General features: G+C 42.7%; 9 protein-coding genes across 9 annotated transcripts; 6 read left to right on the top strand and 3 right to left on the bottom strand.

The window, feature by feature from the left end:
- Window positions 1-1057: 1057 nt before the first annotated feature.
- Window positions 1058-1465, top strand: EAE97_004741 (uncharacterized protein; the record flags this gene model as incomplete). The annotated part of the gene is made up of 2 exons (XM_038875253.1): window positions 1058-1169; window positions 1281-1465. 2 exons carry the CDS (start codon window positions 1058-1060, stop codon window positions 1463-1465), a joined length of 297 nt encoding a protein of 98 aa, XP_038733610.1.
- Window positions 1466-2584: 1119 nt separating this feature from the next.
- On the bottom strand, window positions 2585-4957 carry EAE97_004740 (uncharacterized protein; the record flags this gene model as incomplete). The annotated part of the gene is made up of 1 exon (XM_038875252.1): window positions 2585-4957. The coding sequence occupies one exon, from the start codon at window positions 4955-4957 to the stop codon at window positions 2585-2587; it is 2373 nt and encodes a 790-aa protein (XP_038733609.1).
- Window positions 4958-5345: 388 nt separating this feature from the next.
- Window positions 5346-7469, top strand: EAE97_004739 (uncharacterized protein). The gene is made up of 3 exons (XM_038875251.1): window positions 5346-6367; window positions 6429-6968; window positions 7042-7469. Exons 1-3 carry the CDS (start codon window positions 5455-5457, stop codon window positions 7302-7304), a joined length of 1716 nt encoding a protein of 571 aa, XP_038733608.1. The 5' UTR covers window positions 5346-5454; the 3' UTR covers window positions 7305-7469.
- Window positions 7470-8972: 1503 nt separating this feature from the next.
- On the top strand, window positions 8973-9575 carry EAE97_004738 (uncharacterized protein; the record flags this gene model as incomplete). Its single annotated transcript, XM_038875250.1, has 1 exon — window positions 8973-9575. One exon carries the CDS (start codon window positions 8973-8975, stop codon window positions 9573-9575), a length of 603 nt encoding a protein of 200 aa, XP_038733607.1.
- Window positions 9576-11335: 1760 nt separating this feature from the next.
- On the top strand, window positions 11336-11674 carry EAE97_004737 (uncharacterized protein; the record flags this gene model as incomplete). The annotated part of the gene is made up of 1 exon (XM_038875249.1): window positions 11336-11674. One exon carries the CDS (start codon window positions 11336-11338, stop codon window positions 11672-11674), a length of 339 nt encoding a protein of 112 aa, XP_038733606.1.
- A 2655-nt stretch (window positions 11675-14329) lies between these two features.
- Window positions 14330-15337, top strand: EAE97_004736 (uncharacterized protein). The gene is made up of 2 exons (XM_038875248.1): window positions 14330-14656; window positions 14741-15337. Exons 1-2 carry the CDS (start codon window positions 14498-14500, stop codon window positions 15161-15163), a joined length of 582 nt encoding a protein of 193 aa, XP_038733605.1. The 5' UTR covers window positions 14330-14497; the 3' UTR covers window positions 15164-15337.
- A 221-nt stretch (window positions 15338-15558) lies between these two features.
- Window positions 15559-16348, bottom strand: EAE97_004735 (uncharacterized protein; the record flags this gene model as incomplete). The annotated part of the gene is made up of 2 exons (XM_038875247.1): window positions 15559-16258; window positions 16311-16348. The coding sequence occupies 2 exons, from the start codon at window positions 16346-16348 to the stop codon at window positions 15559-15561; spliced, it is 738 nt and encodes a 245-aa protein (XP_038733604.1).
- Window positions 16349-16608: 260 nt separating this feature from the next.
- EAE97_004734 (uncharacterized protein) lies at window positions 16609-19847 on the top strand. The gene is made up of 3 exons (XM_038875246.1): window positions 16609-16875; window positions 16936-19415; window positions 19666-19847. Exons 1-2 carry the CDS (start codon window positions 16723-16725, stop codon window positions 19303-19305), a joined length of 2523 nt encoding a protein of 840 aa, XP_038733603.1. The 5' UTR covers window positions 16609-16722; the 3' UTR covers window positions 19306-19415; window positions 19666-19847.
- On the bottom strand, window positions 19762-23085 carry EAE97_004733 (uncharacterized protein; the record flags this gene model as incomplete). Its single annotated transcript, XM_038875245.1, has 9 exons — window positions 19762-19782; window positions 19846-20363; window positions 20413-20694; window positions 20747-20902; window positions 20952-21574; window positions 21625-21797; window positions 21895-22287; window positions 22342-22794; window positions 22888-23085. The coding sequence occupies 9 exons, from the start codon at window positions 23083-23085 to the stop codon at window positions 19762-19764; spliced, it is 2817 nt and encodes a 938-aa protein (XP_038733602.1).
- Between the last annotated feature and the right edge of the window lie 1826 nt (window positions 23086-24911).

Raw genomic sequence — 24911 nt, 5'->3', positions numbered from 1 at the left:
TCCTTCCCTTGCCTCGTTTTTCATTCTCCATACCATCCATCAATGCTTCCTTGGATTCTAGTGAATCAAGCTTTGGCATGTAGGTTTGTATAACTACTTAGTAGGTAGGTGTATTGGTTTTAGCTATGGTTGCTTGCGGAGATTTTCTTTTGGACTTGGACTTGGATTATTACATAAATATGGACTGGAGAGTTTAATGTTTATGATGGTATTGGTAATGGTAATTGTAGTGTTTTCACTTGAGTGTACAGATAGAGATGGGAGGGATGGTATTGAATACCGAGTCATTTTTCATATCTATATTTATGTTTTATAGAAAATACATCAGGTCATCAGAACTCGGTCTGTACACAGGATAATCGTGTGAACCGAAAATTGTCAAATATTTCAACATCATGAAAACAATGCTCGATTTTGCGGGTACCCATTCACCCGCCAATTAATCAACCATTTGCAAATATACTCGAGTACAGCTATTTGTAAATTCTCTGTAAATTATATGCGTATCACTTTCAAATAATCTATTCAGATCTACGCTTGCATCACTTTTAGGCTCCAAAATAATTTGGGAATAACTTCAAATTCAATTGAAAATAGGGAATGCAAATAATCCGCAGATAGTCAGCAACGCATGTAGAATCTCTGGCAAGTAACCCGTGGATTGGTTTACCTGCAGTTCACCCCTTGTCTACAGATAATTGTTGAGATAATTGTCGTGCTGCCTATTTGCAAAATTGTAAATTGAGCTTGGCTGGCGTCAAACGCCAGATACACAGCATCAAGCACAATCAACATTTGGCGAAGGAACGCCGAGATATACTAACGTTGCAGTATGTGAGATGCCTGGAATGGGAATACGGGTTATGTCGATAGAGGAATGAAGAATAGAATCTACAAGAGCTGCAAGATTCTCCTTCACTTTTCTCTTCCAGTTCAATATCATCAACAAGCATCACTTCGCTCTACTTATCACATCATCAATAACAATACCATTAACGACTTCTACTTCTCATTAAACTATAAAACACGATTCGTACATTCCCAAAGCCCAATCAAAATGCATTTCTCCACTCTCGTCACCATTACCCTCTCCGTCTTCAGCGCCCAGGCGATTGCAAAGGATTGCAAGAGTGGTCTTGCATACTGCGGCGGAGATTTGCTCACTATTGGTACGATTACGTTTCTTCTCCCTCTCTTCCTCTGCTTCTCGTCCCCTTCCCCTTCCCTCTCCTGTCCTCCCGTCCCCATGAAAACACCCAATCCACTAACACAAACCCCAGGCAATTATAAAGACACCATCATGCAAAGCCTCCAAAGTAGCGGCCTCACAGCCGACGATGATCACATTTACCACGGGCTCTTCACATGCGCTGAAGGTGGTTTGCTGAAAGATACCGTTTACTGCGACAAAGGCTGTTGGTTGGCTGGAAGTGACAGTCCAAATAGTGATGACTGTTACCAGTGAGGTGGAGAATGTCTGATGCGAATTCTTGAATGAGATTCTAGGAGGCGGGTAGGAGGTTTAGGGAAAGAAGGATAAGGGGTATGGAGGAGGGAGAAGGGGAGAATATTTGTGCTTTTTTTGCTTGTTATTTTCATACTATGTATCATGGTAGAACTCACACACTCGTTTAGCTCGTTTGGGGGAGGGGGGGGGGGGGGGTCAGACACTCGTCTGGATCGATTGCGCTGTTATTACTATTATCTCTGCTTTAAGTTAGAATTAGACCGTAAAGTTAGGGATAAATCATCATTCAAATTCATCACTTCCTTTCGGATCAGACAACTATCCTACACATGGGATAATACTTTCTAGATTGAAGATCGCGTGAACAACAATTGGCGTAAATACAAGGATCTATTCCAAAAATATTCCCAATTTACACCCAGACAAAGGTATTAGAGAAACGTATTTCACTGATAATCTAGGGAGCAACATCAATACCAATCGATACGTAGTCTGGCCATCATCACCAATATAATGATTGTGAAACTCGCACAGTGTTGACTTTCCCTCTTATTGCGTCTCTCATAGATAGGTGCAAACCTACAAACGATGAGCTGTAGAGACGCGAGGACTTTGATAATGTCGATTTGACAGAAATTGAATATCTGCGACCACTGTAAGATGGCTTTGTCGTTTTGTGCAGAAAATTTTAAACACTGCGACCCTCTACTAAGTAGACAATCACTAATGATCAGAGATTGGTAGCACTGAGATCCGTGGACAACAAGGGTATAAGCTCACACTTACAGTAAATTCACTGAAGTAGGGCTAACCTTGTTCACCGATAAGAGATGTGACGAGATATCGGTGTCATGATCTATGGGTGACTGATACACAAAACTTAATAATATTGATCGTCGCTAAAGCCGTTCATTTAATTCATCTCATAGCATATTCATACATATGACCCCAATGTTCATCCCTGAGACCTATCTTCAACCAGATCTATAACTCCTCAGACTCCTATTTTGCAATGCTTTTCTCCAAACACGGTCAAAGCTTCCTCTCGAAATAACGGGGTATATGCAGAAAGCTCGCTCGCTCTCATTCACGACTAATAATGCTTCCACCGTATCATTATTCTTGTTCAAAATCGTTACTCGTAACAATTTTATTTTTCTCTTCCGCTTCTATGATTGTCCCATGCAAGGGCGCTGATTCGAGACTTGCAATGGGAGGCGGTGCTACTCCGCCCGGGAGACTTCTTCGATGTGGACGCGAATTGAAGACTTCGCTTTCTTCTCCCATGGTTGTCTCTATCATATCATCGTCTGGCATGATCGTTGCTTGGGATTCTGTGATCGGATATAAAGTATTTTCGATCTGCGTCTCAAGACCCTGAACAAATTCATTTGCTTCCGCAAAATGCAACAAACTATCTTTATTTGCCAATGTAGCATACTTCGCCCGAGCATCATCTAGACTCTTTTTCGATTGATGAGGCTTCTCTAGGCTGAGCCATCCTTCGGCGGCCATGATACTCCACATGGCTGATTTTCTTGTTCTACTACCCCAGAGACCAAGTCCGTGTCCCTTCTTCGTACCATAACAGACCGCAACACGCTCCTTGAATAATGAGTCGCCAACTGCACCCACAATCTTGTGTTCAAGAAGTCTCGCACCCCATCTTGCTGCATCGCCGGTTGCCGAGCCGCCTCTGACCCTAAGAAGCTCCATTCCCAAGGTCAAGCAGCGCAGGGCTCCGTAAGGGGCACTGCATCTTGTCATATACGAGTATGACGATGTTTCAAGCATCATATCGATGGTTTCGGTACGTGTTTTGGCGCTGATAGAATGAGGCATCATGAGGGTACTAACAGCAGCCATTTCATTGGCTGCCGCATGATGTTTCCATGCTTTATCATTAGTGAAATCAGACCGTAACAGATCATAAATTTGCTGGGCCAATTTCCAATCTCGAAGCATAAACGAGTAATCTGCGAGCTTTCGCATCAATGCTTCCGGTGAATCCGGTCGGTAAAACCCCTGCAATGCGTCATAATTGCTACCTGATCCTACCGAATTTGATGAATTACTTCGTGAGCTGGAACCAAATGCTCCAGGCCATTTTATAGTTTTCGATAAGCTCATGAATCTACCACTTATGCCTCTTCGCCGTGAAGCAACCTGGTCGTTCCAAGTCGCTACACACCTCTCCATTGACGGAACAACAGATTGAGTAACCATCTCGCGAATAAATGTTTTGATGGCAGTAGTATCGGATTCATATATACAAGGAAATGAGTCTTCGGGGTCTTCCTGAGACTCCCGCGCCTGTATTTCGGCCATTTCCTCTGATGCAGCTATCCATTCACACCGTGGGAGTTGTACACTATCATCATCTGTTGCCACGCATTGACTGCTTCGAAGCCTTAAGAGATGACAATGAAGCCCAAAATGGCGTTTCATTTGTTCAAATAATGTGATAGATTTTGTAATATCATCTCGTTCTTCATCATGTACCAGAACATAATAGCGAAGATAATCATCATTGACCCATAGTGGCAACCGCTTTTCTCCGCGACTTGATTCTTCATATAGCCTCCTTAAAGCTTCAATCGGATTCTTGTTACGTGAACTTATGGCGATAATACATGCCACTGGATGAGAGAAAGTTTCGTGCGGGGCTAAAGGTATTCCTGAAAGTAACCTTCGTAGATAAAGAGTATAAAACGGCGATGTTGCCCCTGAAATCTTAGAACTATCCTTCAGGTTCAAAAAATCTTCTGCGCTGACACCAGGAAATTCTTCAGCATTCGTTAAATGACGATCAACAAGTCGCTCAATTTGAGGAATATCTCCTCCAGTTCTCAGGCGCTGAGCAGCTATTGAATCTGGTATAGGTTTGTTGCCATTCGGTGACAGAACTTTTCCCTCTCCACTCCTTCGCGACCCAGGTATCCCATCCGGTATTTCGAGCCCATCCCCCAGTTGAACAAAGCGTACTCCAAAATCGTCATACGTCCGGCCAGCCCCTATACTATCTCGTACATTCACTTTTCCTTGTATTTTCTCCCCAAATGGCCTTATTAACTCCCAAAGTCCTCCTTTGAACCCTTTGTCTTGCACAAGCTCATGTGTGTCGATAGATGTGTGTACCGCAATATGTGGAACAAATCCCGATAAAATTAAGTTTCGAGGATCGTCTTTCCTATCCGATAGTAAGAGATGGCTTTCAGAAAGCGTACTACCACCAAATACAGATCCTGCGATTCGCGAAGGTGTCGATGATCCGCCGGTCGGGGAGACTGGTCTTGAACCGGAAGGTGTTGTCGTTGACGCGAACAGTGACTGTACTGAGGCATTCGACGCTCTGTACGGCAGTGAAGCTACAGATGAGGTCATTGATTGCGAATCTGCAGAAATTCTTGTCTTGGGCCTCCTCAGCGGCGTAGGACTCGTCACCGGTTCGGGGGGACTGAAGGGAGATGCATGATTCGAAGGTGTCATGAAGACCGAGGGGTCCGCAGCCGGAAGAAAACAATATTCGCACTAATTTCAATGACCCTAAATAATCGCACAATCATGCGCCGGATCAATCAAAGGTAGACTGCAGCAGCGATTGTTCATCCAGATGTGGCCTTGTGTAATACTCGAACGTCAATCCGTCTGAGAAGGTCTATGTTGGAATTGTAATTAATCGACATGAGCATGAAATATACAAGAGGGGTTTATGGACTTTTGTCGTATAACTTCCTTTAAAAGGTCCCTTGTTTTTTGTACTTTGTATACGTTGTATAAGTTACCATCGCGGGAACAACTATACACTTGATGATGGCCTTGCGCTAAGAATAATCCAGCATCACCAGAATTCTTGACATCACGTGACTTGAATATCAATTTCGAGTTGGTGCCGTACTTTTCCTTTATTGGTTGTCTGTGGATTCAGCAGTGAAACTAAATTACAGCTCGACTAATAATTAAAAGCTCTTCGTTCACCTCATGTTATGATTCCGTATTGGAAATCTTCTGTACAGAGCTGTGGAGTCATAAAAGTCAGATCTATTTTAAGAGTCACCACCACCAAACGACAAACATTTCAATTCTCTTCCATGAAACGAAAACACAACGAAGAAGAGATTTCTTTTGCAAAAAGACTACGAGGAACGACTATGGCTACCGCTACTGTGACATTGACTCCTCGAGAAAGTCAACTTCGAAATCTTTTGCTTGATGTAGCGGATTTCATCAATGGGTCAAAGGATATTGAGAAGAAAGTCGAGTTGAGATGGGCAGGAGGATGGGTTCGGGACAAGCTGCTTGGGATCCAAAGTCATGATATTGACATAGCAATCAATGTCATGACTGGGCAGAATTTCGGTTTGAAGATGCGGGAATATTTGGAAGATGCAGAAAACCTCAAGAAACATGGATTGGAAGCTAAAGATGTCAAAAAACTATACAAAATTGCTGCGAACCCAGAGAAGTCCAAACAGTTGGAAACTGCAACTACAAACATCTTTCAGTTCGATGTGGATTTTGTGAACTTACGCAAGGAAACCTACGCCGAAGATAGTCGCAATCCTGAAATGGAATTCGGCAGTGCAGAAGAGGATGCACTTAGACGGGATGCTACGATTAATGCTCTATTCTATAATCTTCACGCAGATATTCTAGAAGATTTCACTGGAGGACTTGCGGATATGAAGGCCAAACTCATCAAAACGCCGCTTGAACCATACACTACTTTCAAGGATGATCCGTTACGAGTTTTGAGATTAATCAGGTTTGCTAGTCGACTAGATTTCAAAATTGATCCAGAGGCGGAAAATTGTATGAGTAATCCAACCATCATGGAAGCTCTGAAACTCAAGATCAGTCGAGAGAGAGTTGGCGTTGAAGTGGAGAAAATGTTAAAAGGTAAGCAAGCTGTCGTTCAGATAATTCTTTGATATTTCAGTTCATTTCTTACCAATTTCAGGAAATAACCCTTGGCAATCTTTAAACTATTTTGATCGGCTTGGTATTTATTCAACAATATTCACGGATCCTACAGCACATGAGGTCCTAACGCCAGATACATCGAGCTGGAAAATAGTGTATGATTGCTTAAAGGAGATGACATTGAATGAAACACCAGATTCTATTTACAAATCGCTAGTGAGATCAGATGACGCCAAATATCTTGCCTGGATTCTCGCCGCTTTGACACCATGGACGGCCATTCCACCAGCACAAGCAGCAAAACCAGGAGGGAAGATACCTCCGCCACATGGAGCTTTGGTTGCTCGAGAAGGACTAAAAGCGGAAAGTAAATTGTGCAATATGGTTGCCGGTGCATTTAAGCAATACGCCGAGATCACTGAGCTCAAGGATGCGATCAAAAGAAATGACCCTTATATTCACGAACGAGATACAGTTGGCATGATAATTAGGAAGTGGGAATCACATGGTGGACAATGGAAATTGCAAGCCTTATTTGCATTGCTTGTGGAGTCTTTGAAGCTAAAAAGTGCTGAAGGTATGGTTGATGTCCACACGTTTTGATCATCGGAAGCTTTGTGTGTCATACAATTTATACTAAGTTTCTCTAGGATATCAATCGCTATTTTCGGAATGGCAGAAGTTCATTGACCACCTCAAAGACCTTGATGTAATGGAGGCACCGGCAATCCGAGGGATAGTAGATGGAAAGATTCTGTCAAAGGCACTGGGTGTCAAGCCTGGCATATGGATGGCGCCGGCATTGAATGTATGCATGGAGTGGCAGTTGAGAAATCCTGATTCGACAGATAAGGAGGCTGCGATCGAGGAAGTTAGGAAGCGAAAAGAGGAGTTAAATATACCCCAAAAGTAGTGATTAAATGATGTAGAACAGCGATGTATCACAAGTTACATCGGTAAAATACTATTGATATTCGCAGCTGCGCTCCACTTACCTGTGCTATCGGATTCTACATACCATCGCAAGTAGGCAGTCTGTCTAGCGTAGATCATCACTCGCCGTCTAATTTAGCATGAAATCAATCTCCGACTTCAAATTGTCGCCACGAGTTCATATTCTGTGATCCAGTCCCGGTAGATTGTGCTAAAAGTCGTTTGCTTGAAATCCCCAATATATATCATAATGCGTCCCTCTGATTCTGTTCTATGACCATTCGCAATAGAACCATTTAACTCATAATAACGGTATCTTCAGCTTCCATCCTGACTCTCATGACTATCACTGTCTTTTGCAATTGGTAATTCATAATCCTACATTTTGGCATCCATCTGCAAAAGACATGGTCCTCTTTCTGCTCCGTTCATAGCTGCAACTTACACTATTTTATTTGTTCCCGGATAGTAATAACAAATCCAACGTGAGACCTTCCGTCCGCTGTTCAATGGATATCTTATGGCGTACTCTGTAATCACAATGCCAGATGGCAGTAGCGCTGAGTCGGGACAACCGATTTGCGCCCCAGCATTTTACCCCGGCTTTTAGCGCCAACAGCTTGCAATAGTTCTTCTCCAAAGAGCCAAACTATGTCCCAACAGCTGCACGAATTAAAAAAAGATGCACTAGATTCGGCATCTTTTGCATTGTTGTATGCTTCGGTGTTTGGTGATTCTCTATTGTGGAAATACTTGCCAGTTGCTCGAAGAATCTTGGCGCCAGTTTCTGGGAGTCCAATTCCAACAATGCTATTCAAAAGCAACAAGATTGAATTTTAAATATGCCTTCGGGTTTCTCGCTCTGAGATTGTTAGAATTTTGCTTTCCAGAATCGATATTAATATTTCAATATACAACAAGAGCCTAATCCCTTCGACTTGGAAGTCTGCTGCTAGTCCAACGTTACTCTCAGTCTCACCGCCTAAAACTAGCATATTCTGCCCATAAGAAATTCTTCAAATGGAGACCGTTTGAATCGTGAGAGCCACCGGATTGTAAACCGAAACCAAAAATATCGAGAAGTGCACGAGTACTTTCTTCTTGAGCATTTACTTTGTTTCTAGCCATTCACTTCGATTCTCCGCACAAAGCCCCTCGCACTGGTCTGGTAGTCTGATTGTATCTTATGGAAACACATAATGAAAATGTAAAATGAAGCCAACATCGTCTTCTGTTCCAATATACCCATGGAAGTTTGGGTCATGATAGGAAAAGCTTCTAGCAAGCCCTCTCTCTATTCTCTTGTTAGAGTACCGCGCAGCTTCAGAACCATATTTTCGCCGATTCTTTACGAAAATTATACTATCGAGGTGTTGGGTCACGAAGCATCTAATGTGATCCCGTCCTTCGTTCCTTTTGTCAAGAACTTGGAAGTGATTATTGACATTAGACCGGAAATGTTGCCCACATTCAGACAAACTAGCCTGGACTGTGTTTGTTGATTATACAATATCTGAACAATACTAAGGAACTCCAATCTTTCAGGTGAAATGAAATAGAAACTACTGAATGTACAGTCACTCATTAATGCATTATCTAGGTTGGTTAATAACAGCCGTGTGTCCATATCTGGGTGGGGGTTGATGATATGGAGAATGACAACATCACGTGTGGAGCCTTGATCTTAGAGAATGCGACATTATTACGTCGTCTCCAAGACATTCGAAGCCTTAAGAAGGTTTACTTTCGAAGTGCCACTCTAGCTAACCGGGAAGCTGCTCAGGCTCCACATATGTGTCTTTTCAAAGTGAGCGGATTTGTCAACCTGACTAGTCTAGAGCTTTACGCTCTCCATGGTGATAATTACAGTATCATCAGGGATCTGATAGAGATTTTACGCACATCGCCTGCCCTACAGATACTAGGGATAGGTCTAACTGGAGAATGGATTCCCGACACTCAAGCTTTTCTGCATAGAGAGGGAACCAGAGATTGTCTCTCAGAGCTATGCCGACTTTACAGAGAAGAGCCAGAGACTTCGCCATTGAATCTGAGAGAGCTCAAACTCGGATGTGGCATGGTTCCCTGGTTTAGCATGTCGCAGGATAATACTCGGTGTCTGAGTGGTCTACTTAACACTCAATCACTTCAAGAACTACAATTATTTAACGCAGAAGATGAAGACGCTTTCTACGAGACAGTAAATCTGGATTATCTGAGCATGGATAATTGTCTGAACCTCCGAAATTAAGCGGAGGATGCAAAGATTTCAATACTCCGGACTGATCTTAAGCTTTCAATTTTCGGAAGCTACACAACATCGAGGCTGAATTTAGTGATTTAAGCCATTTGAATCAACCACGCTGTCTACATCATTTGAACTATTTGAATCTTTCAAACGATCTGATATAAAAATCATCCGAATCATTCGAATTGAATCAAAATTTGAAAGCTTCTGTTTGTCAGGTTGGTATATGGGCTTTTTAAGAATTGCATAATAACGCCGTGTTCTCTTTGATCAGGATGAGATAATCCTGTTTAGGCGTATCATTTAAAAGCTAAGCTATTATTCTAGGACGACTTTAGGTCTGAAAGACCCAATGTTCCATCGTTGACTCGACTCTCGTTACAAAGTAGAAGAACCAGACCCCGTGCATGGCCCTCGGCACAATCATCCCGCTGGCCTTACGTTAGAAGGCCCCGAGATATTGCGTACCGATATGCCCATATAATAGCTGAAGAATCAAATCTCTAGGGTGTATCGAAATTGGTGAATGGGCTTGGAGGATGAAACGGAGACCATTCGCACTCGAAGAGCTGAATGAGGACGAAAAAGAAGCTATATATTTGTTCACTTGCCGAAACTAATATCCGAATCTGCTCTAGGAGGTCGGAGGGACAATTTAGATTTTGAAAGTACAAACTACTTATTATAACTTTCTTAATCTATTGACTGGATAAAGTACAAAAATAGTTCATGGGGTTTTAAGAGTCGGTTACTCGGGGTGGAATTCGGAATATGAGAAAATTAAGACTACACAATACATCAATAGATTCAACAATTTTTAAAGAGAGAATCATGATAAGATGCCCAAGATGGTCAGCCAAGTAAGCTCTGAGATTGATAAGAAATATGGAGGACCACCGCTTGAAGTTTTGATTATGGTCGCAGGTAGACGTGGTATCGAATTTCCCGTTTAGAGAACAGTTTACATGAAAACGACTTGTGCAGTCTTGAAGTGCATTCCCATCGCTGAATCTGAAATCAAGAATTCAAGAACATAACACGGGACCTAGATCAACTATTTGGATGCATCAAGGTGCTCGCATTGTTGCAACTTACCAAATATCATAACAATGTATCTAAAACCAAATGGAGAAGATATGATAATTGAATTGAGAGACAGCACTCCGGGTACCGCAATGCTAGTTTTGAAATGTTACATTAGAGTAATTCTTTGAGCACATGCATAACAGCAACTATTCATTACTAATCAGTCTTAGATTCCAGAGACCAGCAGACATACATAATACACACTAACCAAAGTGAGTCGAACCTTCAGTCGAATATTTTCTCCACGTATATACCGAAGGCCTGCTTTGGTTATTAATGTCGAAGCCAAAGATAAGACTCCTATACCCTCGAGTCTAATATATGTGACAGACATATCAATTATAGCTTTAAGACAGTGTTCAAATACCTCCAATTTGGAGAGATGTCTTCATGCTATGGTCGGACTTTGATCTCTACAGTCAGTCATAAATCGCAGTTGAAATGTCGCATCTACTGATGAAAATTTAGCTTATACGATTATTCCACAAGTGACGAGGATCGAGATAAGTTTTTTCTCTTGGAGATGAAGTTATCCTTCAGATTTTTAGAAAAAAACTCCCAGAAATAACAGAAATTTACATGACGATGTCAAAGGATGGACTCATCAACATGTGAGGGAGTGAAGATGCATTGGGGAAAAATTCTTTTTCACGATCAAAAATTGGTCTCACTACGCCATGCATGCACCAAGACTTATTCTTTATCGATCGCTGGAACCAAAATCGGCACAAGGTGATGATTATCCAAATACTGAATCGTTCGCTCCCACATATGCCAGAGATCCAAAACTTATCGCTCAGCCTTATGCAATATTCATAGCCGTGGCATGTTCGTCACTAGGATTTACTCAGATTGGCAGTTGGGCTTGGAAGGTCAAACGTCTTGAGAAACGAGTTGAGACCAAGAAACTCAGCTGGAAGGTTACGATGGAAGAGTCGGATGCGAAGGAAAAAAGTGCTATTCATCTTTTCATTCTCCCGGATTTGGTCAGACGGTCCATTGGCGCACATTGCTAGATCACAATAGTCGTAGACTTGCAATTCAAAATATCGATAATCGGATTTATGTTGTTTTTTCACATTCACACGCAGACATAAGAAATTTTACGTAGTATGTATATACTTGTTTTCAAATTTACCTGGGTGGAATCTCCATCAAAACAAAACACCGATTATTTATCTTTCAAAGCTACTATTCTAGGACATGAATATGAAAGTACAAAGAAAGGAAGGCGGGAAAGAAAAAGAGTACTCTTGCTTGGAACGAAATCAGAGTAGAAAACTCAGATCTAAGCAAATATAAAAAGCTTTCGGGAAGTGATCTCAGAACAAAACATGATGTGTCAAGGTTCAAAACTCACGTCAATTTTGACATGAGAATTGGACCATGTTGACTTGAGATTTATCATCACAGATCAGAAAGTAAAACCAATCGCAACAGCCCACAATTATCAACAGTTTTCTGTCAGCATTTCCCCTGTCCCACAAGCCAATTCCCACAAGCCAACGCCCACAAGCCAAAACCCACAAGATCAAAGATCAAAAGCCAACAAATCATAGGAAAGTTGATTTCCACAGATTCCCCAAAGGTTTGACCTATCAAGTAAAGTTCTTCACAGAACCCACCATCGCCTATACCAAATCCAACCTCTCTCATACTCTCACTCCTGTGGATGCCAGGTTGAACTGACAATAGAGCAAAAGTAGATATGAGTGGGAAGATTCTCAGACAGCCCCAACAATAAACGTGGCATCGGCTTCCCTAACGTCCCTCGTGAGAGGGTATTAAGTAGGCTCGGTTTGTGCTACCACGAGTTTTGGACAGTGCAATGGGTCTTCACTATGCTAAAAATCTTCCCCGTACCACTAGATAGCATCAATCTTTCACCACAGATAGATCTACCTGAAAGCAAGTACAGTGATGTTGAAGTAAAGATGTGTTTCTTTGAACATGGCAATGGATTGAAGAGGGAAGGAAAAAAAAAATGAAGGGAGTGGGAGGGGAGAGGCCTTATATGGACGTAGAATGCTGTACCTTGATGGCCAAGCGAGACCGAATGCGCAATTAAAATTGCAAATTCAGGTTACTTACGGCAGAGATTTTTTCTTTGTTAGGGAGGCGCAGTAAACTGATGGTGAATATCAGTAATGGATGGTGATGAAGTTGTCGTCCCATTTTGTGTGGCCAGTCTTGCCTACTCAAAAAGGCATAGCTCATATATCACCATCGCTTTTTAACCACGAAGGTGATTGCAGTTGGTCCAATTTGAAGGGAGGGAGGGCTATGGGGGACATGAATGTAGAATCAAGTTCATTTGAACGGTTCAAACCCTCTTAAAGGCTGAAATTTTCAAAGTGAGGGTAGTGGTCCGGGGTCAAAATTCAATTTTGCGCTTATCAAATTTCAATACATTTACGCATATGGCTTCATCATTCAATGTGAATTCTTGCGCAGTTTGTGGTGGGATAGAAACTTGGTTGGAGTCATCAAGGTATTCGAAATTTATTCAACAAGTGAATGAACGATAAGCCAAAAGGTACGCATGGTACAGTGAAAACTGTGGGAGAAATTTTGAATTTGCTAAAGAGTCTCCGAGTTGTATTCACTACCTAGGTACCAATAAATCAACCCCTTCTCACAGTTCTAGCAATTTCCTTGATTGATGTCCATTCGCAGACATATCTAAATACATCATCTGGTCCACCTACGATTACTCACCATTGTCATCACTATCACTCAACGCCGCGTACGTCTCAATGCTTTCCACTACTCAATTTATGAAATCATGGAAGTGCACAATTGTAGATGCTCCTTACATCCATAGTCATCCTCCTAGAAACCAGAAACGAAGTATCGAGTCTTTGCTGCCTCTCGTAGTCTAGAATGGTTTATTCGAACAAGTGTGTCTGACTTCCGTACTGACTGGCAGAGAATATGCGCCAATTTTAATGCATTATCTCTAATACGTGTATATTGTCCGATGTATTGTCAGATGTAGTTAACTTCAATCTTTTCCTGATTCATTCTGAAGCATTCGTGAGCATTCGAGTCTTCTTCACAAGAAACTTGACAAGCAACAAACTGAATACCTGCCAACTTCCACTCAGGACATTCACTGGTAGGCCCTGATATAAAGTTCAATCAGGACCGAACTTGATGCTTTAAGTTTAGACAAGCTTGAAAACTATAGTCTGTGGAGAGTTTCACTAATATTTTGACACCTAGTATGTGCTCCACAAGCGAGATAGTCTTCCATTTCGTTTTGTTGATATTTGGAATAGCCTGGAGGTACCATCTGGCACTCTCGAGAGTTCAAAAAGAGTATGAAGCTCTTCCTGAGTAGCTTAGAAGAGTTTGATAGCTTTGGCAAGCAGAGTCAGACCGATATAGTTGTCACTTAGGATTTTTAATCTTGAACACAGCAAGCAACCGCTGAGAATACAGCTATACCTAAGTATGACATAACAAGCAAAGAGGTGACAGTTTCTTTACACACTAAACCACGCGGTATGCCGGCAGTTGGAATGATGCACAAATGTGCATCATTGATACCTCGGCCCCTATGACCGACGTCCATTTAGAGTTGAAGCTAGCTTTACCCCACACTTCATAAATCTCCCATCTTGGGTATTTTTTCCAGAGATTTTGAATCGAAATTTACAAAAGTTCTACTCTTGTAAAACAATTCATTATAACAATTTGAGAAAATAACATCATTTCCTAGCAATTGTCATCAATTCAATTGGAAAAGTGTCATACATCATATCTTCTTTTCACACTTTCAGATTCCCGGACAAAGAACCCAAATAGGAAGCTTACTCGCGAATACCTTATCCGAAATGCCGCCCCTACGCCATTCCATTTCTCAGCTATTCGCGCCGCATCCAGCGTTTGCTCTTCGAAGTTCCCAATCGCACGAACAATCGCTTCATACAGCTCCTTTAGCACCTCCAAATAACGACGAGATGATTCCTTCATTACAACCAAAAAGACCAACCGTATGTTTCGTACCTTCGCCGAGCTTTCCTTATCCAACGGGTGATGAGTGAAGAAAATAGCTAATCGATCATCGATCCCACTAGGTCCCAATTCCCACTACACCCTCAACTGCACCTCCCAATCCACCTACAACTTCAATGTCTCCGCCTACCTACCAATCAGAATCTCCCTTCCCTACCGCATCTCCATCCTTTCACGCTCCTGCATTCCCCACCACAGCTCCAATTCCTCCCCGCACCCAAATTGAAGCTCTGCCACCCCACGCAACACCCTTACAAATAGCAGATTCAACCTCACCCTTCCTACACTTAACTCACAGAAATGGCAAATTCATTCTTGATTCCGCAAAACGACATCCAGTATTCTTCACAGATAGATTGAGGAAAGCACCTACCGGTGTGGAAGCAAATGAATATGCATTTGAGGATTGGAAGGCGGGGAGTCCTGTTGCGAGTGGGTATGTGTACGAAAGTGGTGAAGTTCAAGAAAGAGAAGCAAAGTTGTGAGGGCCTTGTTGATCGTGGTCAGGCCATTTAATACAATCAAGAATTATTACAACAGGTTTATATATTGGAGTTCGGATTGGAAAAGGGATTCGGATTCTTGGATTGTATATATGGGACCTCTCGTTTTCCACATTGTTAAGGATGCTTATCATTGTGCTTTAAGGGATTTTTTTTTGAGTTTTCTTATGCAAGCGTAATCATAAATAACATATCAATTGCTCGTCCTTATAAACCCATGAAAGTATGTATACTAATAAAATAACACAAAGCCGCATGCCAAAACTCCACGCCATGGTATAAAGTTCCCAATCCTAATTTTATCCTCCTCAGTGGTCAATTTGAACTCAATGCACGGCCTTCTCAATCCACATTATGTCGTTTTCCCGGCAATGCACCTATCCAACACACTTTTGCCATCCCGGTAATCCGCATCCAAACCCAACAAACAAGTAAAGCAAGAAGATGATAACAACAGTCAAAAGTACCATCAACTTCACATTCTTCCACCACATCTGTCTGCGCAAGCCTCTACTCCTGATTCTGAATTCCGATGCGCTTCCACCGAGTCTATCCGTTTTGTCAACGAGAAGATCAATTCTCTCGCCTCTTTCCAAAAGACTTTCGATGTTTTGACTCATAATACCTCGAACATTGTCAATTTCACCTTGTACGTTCTTGATCGCATCCTCTTTGCCGCCCTGGGTTGTTCCGTATTCTACCATCAATTTCTTGAGTTCGGAATTGAACGATCCAGCACCGTAACTTCCTAAATCAGAAAAGTCTGTAGTTGAAGGTGGGAATGATGTAAAGAAGCGCTTCTTGATCTCGAAAAGGAACCCAAACGGTATGCGACGTCCAAGAGAGGCATCAGCAATCACGAGGAATGTAAGTCCACCCGCAGACGATTCGGAAGCAGGGTATTCAGAGGGTGCAGATGCCATATAATGGATGAAAGAGTTGTTGTGGGTATACGTCAATTTTTGAGGTTCATCATGCTTAATTTTCGGAAGGACAAGGGAGGCTAGGGATGAAGTTTGCGAAGCGGCAGACGTGGTATGCTCGGCGAGGATAGTCGTATTGTGAGAGATACAAGAACTGCATTTGTTAGAAGTTAAATTAACAATTTTTGAGACCGATGTATACTTACTAAAGAAGGGGAGTTGGTGTTGTGGATGAGGATGCCATTGTTGGAATTTGAATTGAGAATTCGAAGGGTTTTCCACGAAGTCCGAAGGTTTCCAATGTCTAGAATACAATTCAACAAAAGGCAAAGGAAGATGTACGGGTTGAAGGAGATGATATGAACAATTGCGTGCGAATATGGACTGGCAGGTTGATGAGGATAATGGTGAAAGTTGGATTGTCAGTTCAATACGGTTGACATAAAGGTAACAGGACTGGGAAAGTACAATGACGATGGCGCAGAAGCTAATGCAGCTGCGGCCGGCGCTAAGATTTGCCATTTCTCGATGATTACCTAATCACAAAATTAAATCTGTATTTGAGGTCAATTATTATTCTATCCATAATCGGATGCTTTTGCGCTATCCACTGCGGTAATGACATTGATCGGCAGGAGGTCTGGGCAATGTGCGTTCTGTACATTTCGCAGCTTAATATGGCCAAGCTCTTCACCTCTCACAATCAATGGTAGAAGTTTCCATCAGTCAAGGCCTGTGGCGAGGACGTTTCCAAAGTCGCGCCGGAAGAAGGTATATAACATGGGCGCTGCTACTTTGGTATCCTCATCTGCTTACCACCTAACTTTTTAGTATCCAGAGCCTTCGGAGTCCTACGGAGTGTCAAATCGCAATGGTTCCCATAAAGGATATGGAACGCCGAAAGACACGGAGGAACGGGCTAGGACGGCATTTCGAAAGTTTGAACAAACGATAATGCAAGAAGCCCAAATGCTGAGAAGAACGCTTATAAATGGAACGATATATGTGAAACCAGTCGGGGACGAAGAACTGAAAGGCTGGGGTGTAGCAAGTAAAGAGGAGTTGCTAGTCAAGCTTCGAGACTTCGAGGATTTGATAGCAGCGGCTGGCAGAAGAGCAACTGAGCGGGGCGAGATTGATAAAGCTTCAAATCCTATGTTTTGCAAACTTAAGGATGCGTATATTTCAAAGGATACCAAAGGCCTACAAGACGAGATAAGACATGCATTCACCCATTTCACGCTCTCCGGTAAGTTTTCGAAAGAGGAACTTGCCAGCCATCAGAGGTTAGCAGACTTTCGTTACCCAATTGAATGGTACCCAGCGACACGAGCGATGCAACGCACGTTCCACTTGCACGTTGGACCCACGAACTCTGGCAAAACATACCATGCTCTGCAAAAGCTTGAGGCAGCCAATAGTGGTATATATGCTGGGCCACTACGATTATTGGCTCACGAGGTTTATACGAGATTCAATGCCAAAGGAAAGCCATGCTCTCTTATCACTGGAGAGGAACGACGGATACCAGAGGGTGCTAAGGACACCATGAAGAGTTGCACCGTGGAGATGGTACCTCTCAATTCGAAAGTCGATGTAGCAGTTATAGATGAGATCCAGATGATCGGAGATGAAGAACGCGGCTGGGCTTGGACTCAAGCAGTGCTGGGAGTTCAGGCCAAAGAAGTACATCTCTGTGGCGAAGTCCGTACAACTGATCTGATAAAAAAACTATGTGCAATGATGGGAGACAAGTTAATCATACACAATTATGAAAGACTCGGGAAATTGCAAGTAATGACAAAAAGTCTCACGCCAAAACATTCCGAGAGAGATGGTCCACCGAGCAAAGAGAACAATCCAGTTAGCAAATTAGAGAAAGGAGATGCTGTTATCTTGTTCTCGAGGATGAGGATTCATGCAATGAAAAACGCAATTGAGGCACATCATAGAGGAAAACGATGCGCTATTGTTTATGGGTCATTACCTCCCGAGACCCGTGCACAACAAGCCGCTTTGTTCAATGATCCAGACAATGATTACGATTTTCTGGTTGCTAGTAATGCCGTTGGCATGGGTTTAAATTTAAGTATCAAACGTGTCATTCTAGAATCTGTCAAGAGGCATAATGGCACAGATCTCATAACTCTCCCTATCTCTGAGATCAAGCAAATTGCTGGCCGGGCCGGGAGATACAAGACGGCCCGAGATGCCATCGAAGCAGGGCCAGTAGACGTCACAGATGGCACCCCCGCCAAACCAACAGAGCCTCCCGTAGGCCTTGTCACAACATTTTTCAAGGCTGATCACGAGATATTATCAAGCGCCATGTCAAAAGAAGCAGCACAAATGACAACAGCAGGAATCTTTCCTCCCGCAAATGTCATAGAACGCTTCGCTGAGTATTTTCCTAAGAGTACACCATTTAGTTACGTGATATTGCGACTACACGAGCTCGGTTCTTTAAGCAGCCAGTTTCACCTATGTCAACTCAAGGAGCAAGCTGCCATTGCAGACGTCATTCAAGAATTCAATCTGACCATTCGGAACCGCCTCATTTTCCTGGCTGCTCCTGTGTCTTTGCGCGATCCTGGGGTTGTCAATGTGGTTAAAGCCTTTGCTCGTTGTGTATCCGAGAACACTGGTGGCCACATTCTCGATATACCTGAGCTGAGTCTGGATCTTTTGGATGAGGATCCCGACACTTTCACTCGGCAACAGGAACGGGAAATGTATGTTCGCAGTATTGAAAGGTTACACAAAAATATCACACTCTACCTCTGGTTGAGTTACAGATTTACAGGTGTATTCCACAGCCAGGCCTTGGCGTTTCATATCAAGGGCTTGGTAGAGGAGAAGATTGATTTATGTTTGGCTAAGGCCGAGTGGCAAGAGAAAGCTAGAATAAAGGCAATGAAACGGAACGTAGAACTTTTAAACGCCCTGTCGGAGGATAAAGGTGTAATAAATGCTTCTTCAGTTGATGTACCTTTGGAGAAGAATGTTTCCGAAGATGCAAGGGAGGCTTTAGACTCGAAAACACCGCCGGTGGATGAGTCCTCGGGCAATTCCATGATGTACTCAGATGCAGAGGCGAGCAGCGAGGCTCAATCTGGAATAAGGGATGCCAGTGACAAAAAATTTGGCACTCTTAGAATGCCACTACATACGAAACTTCGTGGACGTCATGCCAGTCCTTGAAACATGATTAGTCAATTGAAATGTAAGATATCTACGATAGGATCGTGTGGATTGCCAATGTGCTGCACATTCCCCTCTCAAGATTTGAAAATAAATTATATTATTATTGTGTATGTTGCATCTTATTTCTTTCATGGTCCAATGTAACTCTTTGCTACGCTCTGTTATATCCTGCTCTTCTAAAAGGCTTCGACAAAAAATTTTGGTCTACCCAACTCGCCCTAATCACATGTTTTCTTCCAAATTTCAAAGAGTGGATTTCCTCGTTGAATTACGATGAAAGACTCGACAGTCAAGTGCTGTGAACGCCCTCTTCTTCGTCCGTTCTAGGTTCGCGTTCTGATGCTAACTATCTCTGAGATAATCATTCTCCTAAGAAGAGTAATTATGAAGTGTATGATAGTTGAGGTGTTATATACAATGATGTGCGGATATTGGATTGTTCATGAAAGATATCTAGAAAAGTCCTAGCGCAAACTGAGATGCTGTTAGTCACAGTGCACCCTAAAAGATATTTATAGTGAAATAAGAGACACTTACAGGAAGTAGAATATGGCATGCCACTTGATTTGAAAGGGGTACGATGGCTGTGAAGTCCGTTATTTCGAAGCCACGAGGTGCAAAAGCTCCCAAGTACACCATTCCCCCCAAAACTGGAATCATCACTAGATACATCCACTTGAAATCACGAAAGATTTTATCTAAACCAATTCTAAAGCCACCAGCTTCGACTTCTTTGGCGGTAGCTGTCCATTCCATTTTGATGCTGAAGAAATGGCATAAGATGGCAGTCAAAAGATGGAAGGATATGCCACCAAAGAAGAGAACAAACATGGGAGTCCATTTTGCGGTTTCAACTATGGAGGAGACGAAGACTTTTTCGCCAAGGCGATGACGTAACATGGCGAAGGCGAGGGGTGAGAGGACGTTGAAAATTACGGCCATACCGACGAATATTTTCCAGGAGGTGAGGTAGAATTGATCTAGTGAGTCATTGAACCAGCCGACCATGATATAGTTTGCCAAGGTAAGTGGAATGGCACAGGCAATTGCGTAGTCTGGTAAATAATCAGTGCTAGGCCAACTTTTGAGGATGTGAATACTTACAAGTTCCGATATAAGCTAGAATAGTGATTTTAGAGGTGAGCTTGATGTCACTCCAAAGGAATCTCATAAAAATTTTCGTGAATGGGCCTCGCCACCACTTGTAGATGGGATTGAAGACTAATTCGTTACATCCATATGCGTATTTCTCCCATCGAGCAAGTTCGTCATAAACAGTAAGTGATACACCTTCTTTGAAACCACCCTCGTGGTAAGTTGCCAGTCTCACGATAAATTTGGCCATTTGAAGTCGAAGACTCATGTCAAAGTCCTCGGAGACGTGATCTAGCAAGATGTTAGAAGATTATAGTATAGGCGAGATATTGAAGCGACGTACCATCAGACCAGAACTTTAATTGTCCATCTTCTTCATAAGCTACGCTCTGTACAGCTTTCCATCGTAGAAAGGCATTGTGGCCAACAAATGGAGCACAATCACCATTTCCTACTGCGAAGGTAATAGACATGTAGATGAGGTTTGTGAAGTAAGTAACTGTCAACTGTTAGTGTTCTTTCTGATGAACTCTACCAGGAATACTTGCTTCCGTTTTCGAAAGGATTATTAGCAACTTGCATGACCCCGGAGGCATGTTGTAGAATAGCCACTTGAGGACTCTCGTGCATTTCCAATGCGCCTAACAAAAGGCAGTCTTCAGGCACTCGAGTGTCGCTGTCAATGATTAAAATGATATCACCGATACGAACATTACCTCCAGCCATAGTCCGTCCTTCATCTTGCTCGAGACAAGTCGCTAGTGCCTGCTTGTAAAGCACATCTTCCTCATCTGGAGTGATATCGCCTTGGGGTCTATCTTCCGCTGCAGTTTTTGCAGCAATCAGTCTCAGTAACTCGTCTTCAACTCGAATAGAGAAACTGAGACAGTAGTTCATGTTCGATGCTTTTTTGAATTGGCCCTTTCGCTGGAATCCTTCGGGGTTATCTTGTACCTTCTTTCCCTGATACCATTTCTTTTTGCTGTGGGTATGCTTTGGGCGCGAGCAGTAGCCGATATTGTTCAACTCATAAAATGTCTTTCGAGCTTCACACAGCTCGGGATCTACAGCTTGCATTCCATCCTCATTGACGTAGATTGAAGCAGAGCCTCCTTGTGCTTCATAGTAACGAATAGCAGCCAGTATACTGGTGACAGTGGGAATAATAACACTATCTCCATCAGTCAGCTGCTTCAAAATAAGATCCTAGTGGCTGCATACCCTTTTAATCCTTCTTTATATACTGGCATCTGAATGGTGATGTGTGGCAGCTCTAAGTCGGGGTAACGGCCCCTCTTGGGCGGCTTGGCCGAATAGAACTGAGAATTCTTCCGAACATATGTCAACGGTCCAAATAATTGGAATAGGCTTCCCGCAATGACAACCATGAAAAACTGATGATAAACATGTTAGTTACGTCCGGGGAATCATCGGTATTTTCTGTTGTACTTGAGGCTTACGCCACGTACAAAGTGGCTGAAAATGTCTTACCAGAGAGAAGGAAACGAAGAATGGAATAACGGCGACAAGTGCAAACCTAAGTACACCACCGTCCCATTGATACTCTGTTATTAATCGCGACGCACAAAGCATCTCTACGAATACCACCAAAGTCATGGCAAATCCAATGACACCAGCATGTAATAACAGAAAGGGCCTTTCTGGTGGTGCCGCGGCCTCGATATCTGGATTGAAGATTGTGTCTTTGTTTTCTTCGCGCTCGATCGCGGCTTGAACAATGTTCATTTTTTCATTAAATTCAGGGTCCTCACTGATGGCCGATGGGGTTCGTCCGGGAGTTTGACCTGGCGTCTGTCCAATAGGTGGAGTCATGGATGCGTATGGAGAAGTAGCTGTCATGGTACCAATGTGAGATCCCCAGATCTATTTTACTTTCCGTAAGCACAGTCCAAACTATTTTCAGTTGATTTTACTAACCAGACCAACGAGAATACCTTCAACATCTGCACCGTGGGTCATAATACTTTCAACCGATTCATTCCAAATGAGAACAAGCCTCTCTTCTCTCAACACACATAAGTACGACTTCTTTGATACTCCAGTACCTCCGTATGCAAGTTCTGAGAGATTTTGGACAATTGGAAGTCTGATTCCGCGTGGATGTACTTGGACTTCTGTTTGAAAAGGGCCAATTTGGTCCATCAATGCTGCAGTGATATCTGAAGACATTGTAAAGGCAACTTTGCAACCAAGATATTGCATCACGGTGTAAAAGTTGTTATCAACGTTTGGTGGCTCAGTGTAGTAACTACCATCCGGAAGCCGCATAGCAACACCCACCCACGACGATTCGTTGATGGTGCCATTCTCCTCCTCGATAGGTTGAAGCCATTTTGCAGCACTGCATCGTCTTTGAAGATATTTCGCAACCTATAAACCATCATCAGGCGAAAGCCAGAAATCATTTCAAGTATTTTGGAGGGAGAAATAATATATAGTAAACTATGTAACCGAAAGACATACCAGAGTATGACGATCGCGGCTTCCTGCAGACCCTGTGCTCATAATGCTATGGGGTCGCGAGGCTGGCGCCAGACTTTCTGGGCGGATCATGGAAGGTATTGGGGCACTCTGATGACGTTCTGCCATCATAGTGCGTGTATCTGAGAGAATTGGCAGCTGCTCACCAGAGCGCAGTTGAAAGTTGAACTCTTCAGACATGATGTAGTAGGTTTGAGATTGGGGAAAATCTAATACCAACTTGAACCAGGAATTGAAGAGCTGCAAGTCTAGACTGAAAGAGTGGGAACCTGAGATTATCAGTAATCGATACGCGGATTAGATCGTAGGCAGTTGACGGGATTCGTCGAAAATCGGAAGTCAATATTACACTTGCCAACAAATTCGTAATGGCGGCTGTAGGAGGAAATCGAAGACCGTGAGCTTTCTGTCTGTATATTGTTCGAGCTAGCTGATTGAGGGCGACGGAATATCGAAATTTAGGTTAGTTTCAACGACCGGGATGAAAAACACGAATTTAGCACAAATACTACATCTAAGATATTGAGCTCGTGGCTTATAGCCTCGGTGACACAGCAGGCAGTAGCCACATCTCCTGCGGGAAGCCTATACTATTGGATCAGATTTATAGATGTATAGTGTCTTTGGACGAAAGTTGTGGCTTCATCTATATCTCCACGCATGCAGGATGCAGAGTATTGACCTAAGAATAGCAATATGGTCCGACGATAAGGTAGGAGGCTTGGGAACGTGTGTTATCTCTGGTAGTTCCAATGAAATAGATAAGTCTATACGGAAAGCTTTTTCGTTGAATGGCTCAACAATATGAAGCTTCGAAGTATTGAGAGACTGACATTGACCAGGGGTTTGTTGTACATGGCTATATCATCCAGATTCCGCAAAAAGACCAGGATATTGAAATTGATGGGTTCCTCATTATTCGGAAATCCTTCTGAGATCCTGGGGAGATTAAGAAGATACATGCGAGAGCAGCAAACCATTGGCCACCAAAGTGTCCAAATATGTTCGTCCGGTGTTTGCTTTGATGTGATTGGCTAAATCGAGGCTCATAGTAACGCAATATAAGTAAGCTAGATTGGAACTCTCCATTTCCCCATAAGACTAGACGGGCTCAGATCCTGCCAGCCCTTGGCCCCTTGGTACAGCAGGGTACTTCCTAAATCTTTTAATACTAATAACGAATTTAGGTGCAGACCCCGGAGTGATATGTTACTATAAGCTTTTAGGGGTCACAGACCCACCGTAGGCTTATTTACCCTAAATCAATCGCTAAAATACCCTGTCCGCTACCCCTCCATCTTCAAATTGCTTGCATGTTACTCAGTGGTACAGATAACACTGTAGTTCTGGCTGTTCGTTGGTCGACAAATTCGCACTTTGTACAACTCATACAAGGAAGTGAACAATTCAATGTTTTTCCACCCTGAACTCTCGTTAGGAATTTTTAATGTCGATCATTTCGATATCCCGACATCTCAACCACCCCTTTTTCTCGGTAATACAAACGAAATACCCCAACATGCACCTTTCCTTCTGGATCATCTGAACCGTTGTTTCGAATTTTGATTTGAGTTCATTGTTATGACTTTTCCTTCAACCCCATATTCGATTTTCTCTGATTTTAACCGTTCGTCTTCCGTCCAATCAAGTAACCATTACCACAAAGATGAGACCTATCTGCAGGTTCCTGAACTCTCGTATTCAATATCGATATTCACATGCATTCTTGCAAAGTGTTACAGTGCCATCATCCCATATAAGACATCGCATCATATGTTTTCAGGCCTAGCGGCTCGGACAGTTCAATCATTATCGTGGATTGACGCCTTTAAGATTTTGAGGTTACATCCGCCTTTAGCTTCGTTTTGGCCTTTGAGTCTTTCAAACACTAGTTGAGAATGGTTCACAACTACTGGATACCGACAGATGCTATGGTTCTGATTGAACATAGCTGAACATTCATGTCTGTAACTCTGTTATCATAATCAATTTTCGATATCGCGTAC

The sequence above is a fragment of the Botrytis byssoidea genome (assembly GCF_014898295.1).
Source record: "Botrytis byssoidea strain MUCL 94 chromosome Unknown BBYS_008, whole genome shotgun sequence".
NCBI lineage: Eukaryota > Fungi > Ascomycota > Leotiomycetes > Helotiales > Sclerotiniaceae > Botrytis > Botrytis byssoidea.
The sequence above is the reverse complement of the archived record's forward strand: the minus strand, read 5'-3'. Positions and strand labels throughout refer to the sequence as shown.